The sequence below is a fragment of the Pan troglodytes genome, chromosome 18 (genome assembly GCF_028858775.2).
Source record: "Pan troglodytes isolate AG18354 chromosome 18, NHGRI_mPanTro3-v2.0_pri, whole genome shotgun sequence".
Taxonomy (NCBI): domain Eukaryota; kingdom Metazoa; phylum Chordata; class Mammalia; order Primates; family Hominidae; genus Pan; species Pan troglodytes.
Window position 1 is genome coordinate 32,634,303 of NC_072416.2, and position 14,133 is coordinate 32,648,435.

At 39.0% G+C, this 14,133-nt stretch overlaps 1 protein-coding gene across 5 annotated transcripts in view; it reads left to right on the forward strand.

Annotated features, from left to right (window-relative positions):
• The window catches only part of LOC453981 (putative L-type amino acid transporter 1-like protein MLAS), a 48,272-nt gene that overhangs the window by 23,799 nt on the left and 10,340 nt on the right, over window positions 1–14,133 (forward strand). For 2 of the 5 annotated variants that reach the window (XM_063796941.1, XM_063796942.1), the window contains exons 2-8: window positions 2,335–2,471; window positions 3,766–3,824; window positions 5,103–5,316; window positions 9,019–9,144; window positions 9,523–9,595; window positions 10,497–10,615; window positions 12,341–12,513. In XM_063796941.1, the coding sequence (XP_063653011.1) occupies window positions 2,335–2,471; window positions 3,766–3,824; window positions 5,103–5,316; window positions 9,019–9,144; window positions 9,523–9,595; window positions 10,497–10,615; window positions 12,341–12,508 (896 nt within the window). In that variant the 3' untranslated portion in view covers window positions 12,509–12,513. Of the gene's footprint in view, window positions 1–2,334; window positions 2,472–3,765; window positions 3,825–5,102; window positions 5,317–9,018; window positions 9,145–9,522; window positions 9,596–10,496; window positions 10,616–12,340; window positions 12,514–14,133 lie in introns of those variants that run through there. The other 3 variants (XM_063796944.1, XM_063796943.1, XM_054669169.2) reach the window with 2 other exon arrangements.

A 14,133-nucleotide genomic window follows, 5' to 3' on the forward strand; every position in this document is an offset into this window, starting at 1 on the left:
TTATACTGTGTGTGTGCTTCGTGTATCTTGGTGAAAATCTTTGTGCCTGTAGCTTTTATTGTTGGTATATAACTTTTAAAAAACGGATTTCTTTTTATGTTTTCACAAGTGGAATGAATTCAAAGGCTATGTATGCTGTTTGTTAAAATAGAGTGTTTGAAGCCTTAGACTTATGATATTATAGAAGCTAAACAGCGACTCTAAAGTTGTTCAGTAAAGAATTCCTCTTCTTCAAAGGCTCAGGGTCATGTAGTTTGCTAGTGACAGAATTGTAAGTAGAGCCTAATTTCCCAGCTGGTAACTTGATGACATTTTTGGTATCTGTCCTTATTGAAATACTCTATGGGCTAGGGATTTGTAAAAATCCTATTCTTCTCTCAGACATTGTAGTTTCTTTTTTTTTTTTAACTTAAATTCAGGATACAAGTGCAGATTTGTTACACTGGTAAACTTGTGTCATGAGGGTTTGTAGTATAGATTATTTTATCACCCAGGTATTAATCCTGGTACCCATTGGTTGTTTCTCTTGATCCTCTCCTTCCTCCCACCCCCCACCCTCCAAAAGGATCCAGTGTGTGTTGTTCCCCTTGTAGTTATTTATTTATTTATTTATGAGATGGAGTATCTCCCTGTCACCCAGGCTGGAGTGCAATGGCGCGATCTCAGGTCACTGCAGCCTCCACCTCCCAGATTAAAGTGATTCTCCTGCCTCAGCCTCCCGAGTAGCTGGGATTACAGGAGTGTGCCACCACGCCCGGCTAATTTTTTGTATCTTTAGTAGAGATGAGGTTCCACCATGTTGGCCAGGCAGGTCTCAAACTCCTGACCCCGTGATCTGCCCTCCTCGGCCTCCCAAAATGCTGGGATTACAGGTGTGAGCCACCATGCCCAGCCTTCTGGTTTCTTTTATTATCAATTTTTTCTCATACCTTAGAAATGAAACTGTCAGAACCTTTGTGATTTGTTGTTTACGTATGTATTGGCTAATTATGGTAAATAGCACAGTTGAAAATGTTTTGCAAAAATTGAGTTTTTTGTTTTGTTTTGTTTTCTGAGACAGTCTCGCTCTGTCACCCAGGCTGGAATGCGCTAGTGTGATTTCACTGCAACCTTTGCTTCCCAGGCTAAAGCGATCCTCCCACCTCAGCCTCCTGAGTAGCTGGGCCACTGTGCCCAGCTAATTTTTGTATTTTTCGTAGAGATGGGGTTGTACCATGTTGCCAAGGCTGGTCTCGAACTCCTGGGCTCAAGTGATCTGCCTGCCTTGGCCTTCCAAAGTGCTGGGTAATTACAGGCAAGAGCCACCTCGCCCAGCAAAAATCTAGTTGTTAAAGGCATCGTTAATATACTAATAGTATTCACTATTGTTTGCTTGTTCTTGTGATTAAAAAATAAGGGGAGAAAAGTTGTGGTTTGCTACCTTTCTAGTGGAGGCATGCCTTGCATGTGGTAGATGATAATTAGACATTTGTTGAACTAAATGTGTGATTATGGCTCCCCAAAACTTCATCCCAGGGAAATGATGATAATGTGAATAAGAGGCTTTCCTCCAGTGGGATACCTAGATGATAAGTAGAAGCCTATATCCTGTTTTTACTCGATTGAGACTTTATCCATACCCCTTGGAAGTTGTTTAATCTACCTACACCCAGGCTCTTTACCTGCATGTTGAAAACAGTTTGGAATGGACCCAAAGAAAGTTGTTACTAAGGCCTTTCTTTTTTCTCTCCCAGCCAGTCCTCTGGAATGAGGTGTTCAGTTGGCCTAGGGTTATTCATTTCTCGTTTCCTTCAGCAAATATTTTTTTGAGGGTCTGTTATGTGCCAGGCACTCTGCTGGGATTTGGAATACAGAGTTGAACAAAAGAGCGATAGGACCTATATTCCCTGAGCTTTTATTGACCAGTGGACTGTGACTTTTGATGTAATTTTATTTTTGAGAGAGGGTCTTGCTCTGTCACCCAGGCTGGAGTGCAATGGGGTGATCTCGGCTCACTGCAACCTCCGCCTCACGGGCTCCAGTGATTCTCCTGCCTCAGCTTCCCGAGTAGCTGGGACTACAGGTGCACACCACCTTGGCTGGCTAGTTTATGTAATTTTTTGTGTGTCTGTGGAGACAGGGTTTCACCATGTTGCCCAGGCTGGTCTCAAACTCCTGAACTCATGTGATCTACCCGCCTTCCAAAGTACTGGGATTACAGGCATGAGCCACCATAATAATTTAATTATTATTTAAATAATTTTTAATTTTAAAAATTTAAAAATTATTTTAAAATTTAAAAATTCCTTTGCTTATGTATACTCAGTGGACACCAAAATGTTTATATATTCACAGAGAGATCAATGTCTTATTGTGATGAGTCTCGACTGTCAGATCTTCTTCGGAGGATCACCCCGGAAAACGACCGAGACCGAAGATTGGCTACTGTAAAGCAGTTGAAAGAATTTATTCAGCAACCAGAAAATAAGCTGGTAAGTATAGTATGTTTGGAAATATGAGGATTTTTGTGTTTCCATAATAAACTAGGTAATGCTACCTTGAGTAGTTTAAGAATGGGGAAAGTCTGTATTATGATGATCAAGAACTTAATGCTCTCTAATATGTAATTTCTTTTTCTTCTTAAAGACAAGATCTTGCTCTGTCGCCCAGGCTGGAGTGCAGTGGCACAATCATAGCTCACTGCAGTCTCAAACTCCTGGATTCAAGCTATCCTCCCGCTGTAGCCTCCTGAGTAGCTGGGACTTCAGGCATGTGCCACTACACCTGGCTGAGGTGGAAGAATCACTTGAGCCCAGGAATTCAGGGTTGCAGTGAGATATGATCACACCTCTGCATGTCAACCTGGGCGACAGAGGTAGTCCTTGTCTCTTAAAACAACAACAGAAATGTAACAAAGTATAGGAAGGGTTAAATTTTTTTCTTCACTTTCTTTACACCAATTAAGAACTTGATATGGGCCAGGTGTGGTGGCTCATGCATGTAATCCCAGCATTTTGGGAGGCCAAGGTGGGCGGATCACCTGAGTTCAGGAGTTCGATACCAGCCTGCCCAACATAGTGAAGCCCCATCTCTACTAAAAATACAAAATTAGCTGGGCGTGGTGGCACATGACCGTAATTCCAGCTACATGGGAGGCTGTGGCAGGAGAATCGCTTGAACCCAGGAGACGGAGGTTGCAGTGAGCTGAGATCACGCCATTGCACTCCAGCCTGGGCGAAAAGAGTGAAACTCCATCTTAAAAAAAAAAAAGAACTTGACAATGAGCAGGAGAAAATTAATAAAAATGGTCTAGTGAGACAGATGACACTTGGATCAAAGCAAGTTTCTCCTCCTTCCAAATTTTATTATGAGTAGTTTCAAATATATAGCAAGTTGAAAGAATTTGACATTGAATCTGTTAAACCCGTCATCTAATTTTTGTCGTTAACATTTTACCCTAAATACTGCCTTGTCACATATCTCTCCATCTATCCCTCCATCCGTCAGTCAATTTTTCAAATGGATTTCAAAGTAAATGAAACAAGCTTTTTGAGTTTATTTTTTTGTTGATGATCACAGCTCTATGTTTCCAGTGGGTGAATTTCTTTCATAGGCTGAAAGGAAACATGACATTCCTGATACATGCTCATTGGGGAGTGGGAATAATAAAGAAAGTAAAGTACTGTTGAATTAGAATTTGGAGGGGAAGACAAGTAAAAAAGGACACAATGCTATTCTTAAAAGTATAGGAATTTGAAGTTTTTCTAAATGTGTTTTCTTTTAAAGGTACTAGTTAAACAATTGGATAATATCTTGGCTGCTGTACATGACGTGCTTAATGAAAGGTAAGTAACTAATAATGGTTCGGTTTAAATGACTTTAGAATATATTTTTAGAAATTACTTAACAATACACAAGAAGACAAACCCACTGGCTTTGTTTATGAACATCTATTGACATTTCAGTGGGTCTTGTCATTTTTATCTGCATTAATTATGTGTTAATTACGGTTGAATACAAATGGAATCCACTTGAAAAGAATCTTTATTTTTTGAGCCAGAGTCTCACCGTGTCGCCCAGGCTGGAGTGCAGTGGTGCGATCTCAGCTCACTGCAACCTCCACCTCCCGGGTTCAAGTGATTCTCCTGCCTCAGCCTGCCGAGTAGCTGGGACTACAGGCGTGCACCACAACTGCCAGCTAATTTTTGTATTTTTAGTAGAGACAGGGTTTCACCATGTTGGCCAGGCTGGTCTGAAACTCCTGACCTCAGGTGATCCACCCACCTTAGCCTTCCAAAGTGTTGGGATTACAGGCATGAGCCACCGTGCCTGGCTGGAATATTTTATTTTTTTAATTTGCTAGTCTCACTGGATAACTGAGTCTTGACTTATGGAATGGCATAAACTCTTGATGCAGGCATGAAGAATAAAATTAGTTTTTGTAAACTAGAGAATTTGAAACTGCTTAGAGAATAGAGGTAAAAAGGAATTTCCTTCTTTGGGTAAGAGTGGATCCAAACCATATATTCTCTGGCTATTAGAGTCTCCAGAGGTGTGTGGTCATTTTTTGTTATGGTGATTCCCAAAGATTTGCAGTGTTGGCAAGTACCCAAAATTTATCTCAGCTGGTCATAAACCTTAGTGCCTTTTGATGGTTTTGTTTTATAGAGTTACTTATTAAAGTTCTATGTAAATCATTACTGTTATCCTTTTAAGTTTCTGTATTTAACTATTACCATTTTTTATTTTATAGTCATTACATATTGGATATTATGTAGAATGTAGTTATGTATAGAGTGTTTTATCTAATTATTTGTTGCTGCCCTTTTCTGAGAGTTATTTAATACAGTTTGAGATGGAATTTAGCATTTTTGGGCCTTCCCTCACTGTTTGTAAATAATTGATTTTGTAAAAAGAAAGTAATGTCAGACAGATACTTGAGGGCAATGCAGGCTAGACAGAATGTAGTATTTAGAGTGGAGAAAATTTCAACCTTTTATGTAGTTTGAATAGAAATTTAAAAAACCACTTAAGACATTCTTTTGTAAGATGTATTACTCGTGTCATCATAGAAAACTTAAGCCTTTTGTGTGTGTTTTTTGTTTGCATTAAAATAAACACAGTAGCGAATTGCTTCAGGAGTTGAGACAGGAGGGAGCTGGCTGTCTCGGCCTTCTTTGTGCTTCTCTGAGCTATGAGGCTGAGAAGATCTTCAAGTGGATTTTTAGCAAATTTAGCTCATCTGCAAAAGATGAAGTTAAACTCCTCTACTTATGTGCCGCCTACAAAGCACTAGAGACTGTGGGAGAAAAGAAAGCCTTTTCATCTGTAATGCAGGTAAGAATGAAGGGGGGAAAAATGCATGATGTACTTGGGAAGAAAATTGTCCCTTAACACATGTCCTTGGAGGGGAGCTTGAAGAAGGGAAACATAGAATAGGGGTTATCTACTGATAGGAAATATGTTTAAAAAATTCCTCTTTCTCAGTTTGAGTAAAGGATACACTGTTCAAGGATCAGTGCTACATGCATATATGCATATATGTGGAGAGAGAGGGAGAGATTTCTTCTAAAAAATTGGCTTACACGCCGGGTGTGGTGGCTCACGCCTGTAATCCCAGCACTTTGGGAGGCTGAGGCAGGCGGATCATGAGGTCAGGAGATTGAGACCATCCTGGTTAACATAGTGAAACCCCATCTCTACTAAAAATACAAAAAAAATTAGCCGGGCGTGGTGGCGGGCACCTGTAGTCGCAGCTATTTGGGAGACTGAGGCAGGAGAATGCCGTGAACCTGGGAGGCGGAGCTTGCAGTGAGTCGAGATCGCACCACTGCACTCCAGCCTGGGGGACAGAGTGAGACTCCTGTCTCAAAAAAAAAAAAAAAAAAAAAAAAGATACACGTTGAAGTTAGATTTGAAATAAGTTAGTTTTAAGATTTTTTTTCCTCAGCCAAGCGCGGTGGCTCATGCCTGTAATCCCAGTACTTTGGGAGGCCGAGGCGGGCACATCATGAGGTCAAGAGATCGAAACCATCCTGGCCAACATGGTGAAACCCCGTCTCTACTAACAATACAAAAATTAGCCGGGCGTGGTGGCACGCGCCTGTAGTCCCAGCTACTCAGGAGGCTGAGGCAGGAGAATCGCTTGAACCCGGGAGGCCGAGGTTGCAGTGAGCCGAGATCGCACCATTGCCTAGGAGACAGAGCCAGACTCTGTCTCAAAAAAAAAAAAAAAAAGATTTTTTTTCCTCTTTCGTTTTTAGAAATGTTGTTTTTGAGATTGCTTAGGACCAGAATGATTTGCAAAGGTGAAAATAGGAACTCCACTAGTAATGCCGGATAGAAGAGTGCTTCACATTTGTAGAGGGAGACAAGAACTAACTATCACAACTTCTTTCTGAGCCTTTTGGTTTGCTAACGTGCCCCAAATTCTTATTCCAAATGGTATAAGATAATTATGTGTAAATGAATAGCAGGTCTACTTAGTTTTATTTCATATTTGTGTATCTGAATATATTAAAATATCATTCGTTTTTTTTTTTTTTTTTTGATGCAGAGTCTTGCTCTGTTGTCCAGCCTGGAGTGCAGTGGCATAATCTCGGCTCACTGCAACCTCTGCCTCCCAGGTTCAAGTGATTCTCCTGCCTCAGCCTCCCGAGTAGCTGGTATTGCAGGAGTGTGCCATTAGCCTGGCTAATTTTTGTATTTTTAGTAGAGATGGGGTTTCATTGTGTTGGCCATGCTGGTCTTGAACTCCTGACCTCAAGTGATCCTCCTGCCTCAGCCTCCCAAAGTACTGTGATTAGTGTCATGAGCCACCACACCTGGCCTAAAAGATCATTGATTTAGTTTTGAGTAAGATTTTAAGTGATTAAATTATGGTATTGTTGTGTTTGGAATATCTGATATTAGGGTTTTTTTTTTTTTTTTTTTTTTTTACAGTTTTTGATATGCTTTATTTTGGGTATGTAGTTTAAAAAATATAAAGGAAATATAAGGAATGTTCTTTTTTTTTTTTTTTAAATAAAAAATGTATTTTTAACTGGGCATGGTGGCTCACTCCTGTAACCCCAGCACTGTGGGAGGCTGAGGCTGGTGAATTGCCTGAGTCCAGGAGTTTGAGACCAGCCTGGGCAACATGGTGAAACCCTGTTTCTATCAAACAAAAAAAAAAAAAGGAAAAAAATAAGTCGGGCATGGTGGCATGCACCTGTAATCCCAGCTACTTGGAGGCTGAGGCAGGAGGATCGCTTGTGCCTGGGAGGTTGAAGCTACAGTGAGCTATGGTCAAGCTACTGCACTCCATTATAGGCAACCCTGTCTCAAAAAAGCAAAACAAAATGAAACATTTTCCCCCTTGATTATAGAGGTTTGAGAAAAATTTGAGGGAAGATTCATTAAATTACCTGTAACTGAACAGAATGCCACCAGCTTGGGCTTATTCTGCATGCATAATTATGAATATTTTCCCAGCTCTTGTGAAAATTCTCACATTCATAGAAAGATAGATGCACCAGTAAAATAAATACCTGTAAATACGATAATAATTTCATAATATATGCTTCACCTAGATTGACCAGTTACTAATATTTTGCTACAGTTTTATTTTCTCACAGACTTTTGTTGAGCATCTGAAAACCATACACATGATGACAGTTCACCCCATAATGTTTTAGTATGCATCTCCCAAGAATAAGGTTTTTCTTCTGTATAACAAGAATATTGTAATCATACCTAAGAAAATGAATTTTATTACATATGTATTCTATATTCAAATTTCTGTAATTACCCCAAGATGTCTTTTAAATGATTTTTAGCATTGATAGTCTGTGCCTGTGTAGATTATAACATTGGCTATTGCAAAATAATGGTTTTCTTTTTTTCTTTTTTTTTTTTGAGACGTAATCTTGCTCTATTGTCCAAGCTGGAGGGCAGTGGCACGATCTCGGCTCACTGCAACCTCCGCCTCCCAGGTTCAAGCAGTTCTCTTGCTTCAGCCTCCTGAATAGCTGGGATTACAGGCATGTGCCACTGTGCTCTGCTAATTTTTATATTTTTAGTAGAGACGGAGTTTCATCATGCTGGCCAGGCTGGTCTTGAACTCCTGACCTCAGGTGATCCACCTGCCTCGTCCTCCCAAAGTGCTGGGGTTACAGGTGTGAGCCACTGCACCCAGCCTAAAATGATGGTTTTCTGATTCTAGCATTTCTTTTATAAGATTGCTATGTAAAGCACAGCTTTTCCTTTTTTAGGGAAAAATGTTTTTTAACAGCTGCAAAATAAATATTCTTTCAATGGAATGACAAATAGTTATTTATTATTTTATTTTTGCCATATATTTATTTTAAAAATTTATGTATAATGGTAACCTGAGCCTGCATGTTATTCATGTGTGGTGCCATACTGATCTTCCTTAATTTTCATATGAAGCAAGTACTAATATACTAAAGCATAAATTATATAAAATTTGCTTTATATTTTGGATTGCAAAGTAATTGTTGTACTTTATAGAAAAGTTTCCCAAATCCATCTTACTTTTTTGTATTTGAAATTTAATCACAGGTAGAATCTTAAAGAGAGCATTTAGGGATATTGTAAACAGATGTTATTAAGGACTAATGTTAACTGATGTCAAAGGACTAATATTAACAAACATTGAAGAAGAGAAAACAGTATTTGTTTTTAGCTTAACAGCTTAGTGGAGCGAAATATTTTCAATTTATTTATTTTATTTATTTATTAATTTTTTTTTTTTTTTGAGATGGAGTCTGGCTGTATTTCCCAGGCTGGAGTGCAGCAGTGCAATCTCAGCTCACTGCAACCTCTGCCTCCTGGGTTCAAGCGATTCTTGTGTCTCAGCCTCCCAAGCAGTTGGGATTTACAAGTCAATTCTTTTTTTTTTAACTAAAACTACAGAATCTATTTTTCTTGGTCTCATACTCAGTTTTTTATGTAGTCACTTAGTAAATAATGAACCTAATTTGCTTGTTTTCTCCCTATTTTGTTGAATGTTCACGGTTTGTAACTTTTATTTTTAAGCTTGTAATGACCAGCCTGCAGTCAATTCTTGAAAATGTGGATACACCAGAATTGCTTTGCAGATGTGTTAAGTGCATTCTTTTGGTGGCTCGATGTTACCCTCATATTTTCAGCACTAATTTTAGGGTGAGTTCCTCATTCCGCTGTTCAGATCATGGGGTGAGGGGGATGGTTGTGTGTGTGAGGAACTGAGGAATCAGATGGAAAACAATGCCTCTGCTCCTTTGAATATAATCAGTGATATTTGAGGTTCCAGGGTTAAATGCCGCATTTTTCTTTCTGACGTTCGTACCTTAAAATATTTGAAGAAAATAAACTATTTCATTGTTGTGAGAAATGTAGTTCTTTTATTTTCCTGCCCCTCTCCCCTTTCTAAGTTTCTAGAATGTCAAGTAGGTAGAACATAGATGCTCCTTTTAGGATCTTTTGCTGTGAAATGGTCCACAGGTGAATGGCAGTAATATCTTAAAATGATTGGCCCCCTCTCTCTTTGTTTCCATCAAGGATACAATTGGTATATTAGTTGGATGGCATAGAGATCATACTCAGAAACCTTCGCTCACGCAGCAGGTATCTGGTAAGTCTTGCAGCCTATACCAGTTATTTAAATACTGTCGGGGAGGAGCAGTGGTCCCCCAGTGACCATCTATCAATGCCATTTCTTTAATAATGCAAGAAAACTAATTCAGAGAAATGTTTTATTGTAAATGAACATGACTTGTTAGCTAAATATATATTTTCAGAGGAAATTACTAGTAGGTGGGTAGAGTAAGTACAGACAGGACTTCCCCAAGTTATTTGTAGTTTGTACTGGTAGGAAAGTATATGGTAAGAATATATTGCAGTGGCAATACCCTGAAGTGGACAATGGAAGATCCAAGTTATTTGTCACATTTTATTGTTTTTCTGGTTATTTTTTTAAAAAAGGAAATATAGGGTTAATTTGGAGAATTGTCATAAATGAGAAATGGTTTTGTTTCCCATTTTTTTGGAGTTAAGTGAATGACTAGCGTGGCTCATTTGCACATTTCAGCTTGTTTCAAGTGTCATAGTTTCTCGTAACTTACTTGGTGTAATAAACTTTTGAAAATAGGATATTCAGGTGATAGTGGTCTGTTTCATTTTCACTGAGGAGATGAGTATACACCTTTAATGGTTAGATGTGGCCCTGGGATTAGCCAGGCCAATGGTAGATTGTGGCATTTTAGTCTTAAGTCATGTGTAGTGACAATATAGATATGAAATTTACTGAAAAAGTAAGGAAATAACATTTACCTGTTAATTTCTGCAGAAATTAAAGAGGTATTAATTAAAGAGGTATTGGTTAATCGTGATCAGTATGTTTAGCAGTCTTAATTTTATGATATAGGACATGTTTTAGGGTATGCTGCTTGAAAACCAGATACTTTTTGAAAGAAGCCTCTTATATTTTTTTAATTTGGATTTTTTGGTGTTTTTTCTCCCCCCTACCCTTTCAGAATTTCTTATGCGATTCCAAGGGTGGTTGCAGAGTTTGGAGCCATTTTGGGTAGCTGATCTTGCATTTTCTACGCCTCTTCTTGGTCAGTTTCTAGAAGACATGGAAGCATATGCTGAGGTGAGTATATAGAAAGCTGTTTCTTAAAATTTTGGTTAAGAAAAAATCTTAAATTGTGCTAGATTTATTTTAAAATGGCTCAGACCTCCTGACATTTAAGCAGAAATTACAAGCCCATTGCAATATTTTGAAAAAAAATTTTTTTTTGAGACGGAGTCTCGCTCTGTCACTCAGGCTGGAGTGCAATGGCACGATCTCAGCTCACTGCAACCTCCACCTCCTGGGTTCAAATGATTCTCCTGCCTCAGCCTCCTGAGTAGCTGGAATTACAGGTGCCCGCCACTACGACCAGCTAATTTTTGTATTTTTAGTAGAGACGGGGTTTCACCATGTTGGCCAGGCTGGGCTCAAACTCCTGACCACTGGTGATCCAGCCGCGTCGGCCTCCCAAAGTGCTGGGATTATAGGCATGAGCCCCCGTGCCCAGTCAGTATTTTAAACATTTATTTCAGATGTGTTTAAGTTACCAGGAGAAATACTGGAGAGACTAAAAGAAACGTTGCAAGCTTCGTATTTCGCAAAGCTTTACATACTCTCGGTAGCTGGTATTTTTCTACAGACATATTTTGTTATTTATTTTTATTTTTTGTTCCCAGTCTTCAGAGTCTTAAAGCAAATTGATGTTGTGTTATAAAAAAACACAAAACACCAAAAGCTCCTAAAGATTTTCCTCTTACATATGTACAGGAGATCTTGAATCGTACTTTGGAGGACAAGCCTTGGCTTCAGCCAGCTTTTGTGGCTGTACGAATATAGCATAGGAGCTTTAAGAGCGCTGCTGAAGCCTCTGTTACTGGTACTTGGCTTTTCTGGCCCCACTGTCATGGCTTAACTCTGTGCCATCTCTTATCTGAATCTCTTTGTGTTTCTCCCCTATTCAGATCAACCAGTCAAGGCTCCCATAAAGATTTTGGCCTCATCTTGTTTTTTTCATCTTTGCTGCTTGTAGTCAACAGGAATTCAGTACCTTTAGCTGTACTGATGTGTTTACTCTTTCCTAGAAAAGCAAGGAAATGTTTTGCTTCTGCGTTGTTTTTTCTTTGCCCCCACACCTAGAATGTCTTTTTTCACAGCCCACGTTTAAAGCTGATCTACCTCTCATAAGCCACACATTCTAGTTTGTAGAGATGCTTCCCCTTGTTATCCTTAAGATCTCATTCTCTTCTGTTATTTTGGTGCTTAATTTTAGGTAGATGTATACATTGGTTCTAGTATCCTAGTTTTTGCGAATCTTGTCCTTTTCATATATCGTACTTCTTCAGTTACACATCTGTAGACCAGGTCTTGTAATCTCCCTTTGCTCTTCATGTGCATGCTCTTGGTTTGGAGGACTTACTGTTGAGCTGAGTGGCTCAAAGAATAGCTAGAATGAGATTTTTAGCCAAAAACTAATTCAGGAGTGGCAAAAGCTTCCGTCTTCATTTATACCTACATGTAACTAGAGCATATGTGCTACAATTTATTTTTCCCCAACAGCCTTCTGAGTTGATTTAAGAGATTATTTCCTTAATTTGTTGTCTATTGGGTTTAATGTTGGCTTTTTGAAATAATTAGGTAAAACCCATTTTTATATTCAGAGTCATGAATATTCTCATGGGCCACAGTTCTCTTTCTAAAAGCCTAAAAATCTATTCTAAAATGAATTGATTGAAATATTTTAGAGTTTTTCTTTTTTTTTTTTAAACAATGTACTACTTATTAAGAATGCTGTGAATTCACATCTAGGACCTCAGCCATGTGGCCTCTGGGGAATCAGTGGATGAAGACGTCCCTCCTCCATCAGTGTCATTACCAAAGCTGGCTGCGCTTCTCCGGGTATTTAGTACTGTGCTGAGGAGCATTGGGGAACGCCTCAGCCCAATTCGGGCCCTCCAATTACTGAGGCATACGTAACAGATGTAAGTGCTTTTGGGCATTTGAAGTGTCATTCAAAAATAAAATTGTTTTACATTGTAAATGCTTCTCTTTACCAGGTGAACTGTTATTAATCCTTCATTTGTTTAGCATGTATGTATGTATGTATATATGTATATATTGTCTGACTGCTTTCTTAAATAACCAGAAAAGCAGGGAATCCTGTTATATCTCATCCTCCTTTCATCCAACTCCCCTACCCTCCCGTGACAAAAGGCCACTCTGAATTTTTAAATCTTATCCTTTCATTTTTAAATAATATTTCTTATAATTTTACTTTTAAATTATTGGGTTTCCTTTTAGTTTTTCAACATATTACGAATAGCACACTATAGGAGAAGCCTCAGAAAGTAATCTTCTCTGAGCATAAGATGGAACTCATATGAAAACTTGTGTGTCTTTATATTCTTTGATAGCCTGATATCAAAGAACATAAACAAATTAAAAATGAGGTAGCTAGATTGCCACACTTCAGCAGCCTCAGACATTAGCTGCACTGTATATAGCACATCCAATGAGGGTTCAGTGGAAAAGACACAAGAAATGAACCCCAGGCATTGTACTCTGCTTTGAATAAGGAGAAAGAAGCATGTGTGATACAGTCATAAAAAATTTAATCTAACTGATGAAAATTTTACCGTTAGGATAAAACTCGCTTTTAGGAGCATATACTTTTGCTGAACATGTTGCTAAATAAAATAGGATATTGATTATATAGTAAGTTGTGTACTTGAGCAGAAATGTCAGAACTTAAAGATAAATGAAACCAGCATATCGGTATTTTAAACCAATATGGTTTCAAAATGGTTTAATATCTTTGCTTCATTTTTAATGTCTAAAAGGTGGTTGTTTGAAGACTGTACAGAGTTGAAATAAAAAGCCGTTAATTCAGACATAAAATAAAAGGGACATAATTTATAGGATAGGTGTATATTGATTTATGAGGATCTTTTAGGCCTTTGAGAATGGTAGAATGGTGGGGTTTTTATTTTTTTTATTTATTTTTGGAGCTGGAACCTCACTCTGTCACCCAGGCTGGAGTGTAGTAGTGCAATCATAGCTCACTGTAGTCTTGAACTCTTGGGCCCAGGTGAACTTCCCACCTCACTCAGCCCTACAAGCGGGTGTCCCCATACCCAGCTTTTTTTTTTTTTTTTCTTTTTAAAGTGGGGTGGTGCCATCACGACTCAGTGCAGCCTCTATCTCTTGGGCTCAAGTGATCCTCCCAGCATAGCTCCTGCTAATTTTTTATTTTTGTAGAGATGGGGTCTCAGTGTTTCCCAGGCTGGTCTTGAACTTTTGGCCTCAAGCAGTCTTCCCACCTCAGCCTCCCAAAGTGTTGGGATTATAGACATGAGCCACTGTGCATGCATGGCCAAGAATGCTTCCCCCTCCGCCCTCTCCCCCCACACTCTCTTTTTTTTTTTTTTTTTTTTTTTTGAGACATGGTCTCTGTTGCCCAGGCTGGAGTGCAGTGGCACGATCTTGGCTCACTGCAGCCTTGACCTCCCAGGCTTAAGTGATCCTCCCACCTCAGCCTCTCAAGTAGTTGGTGGGACTACTGGTGTGAGCCACCACGCCTAACTAATTTAAAAACAAATTTG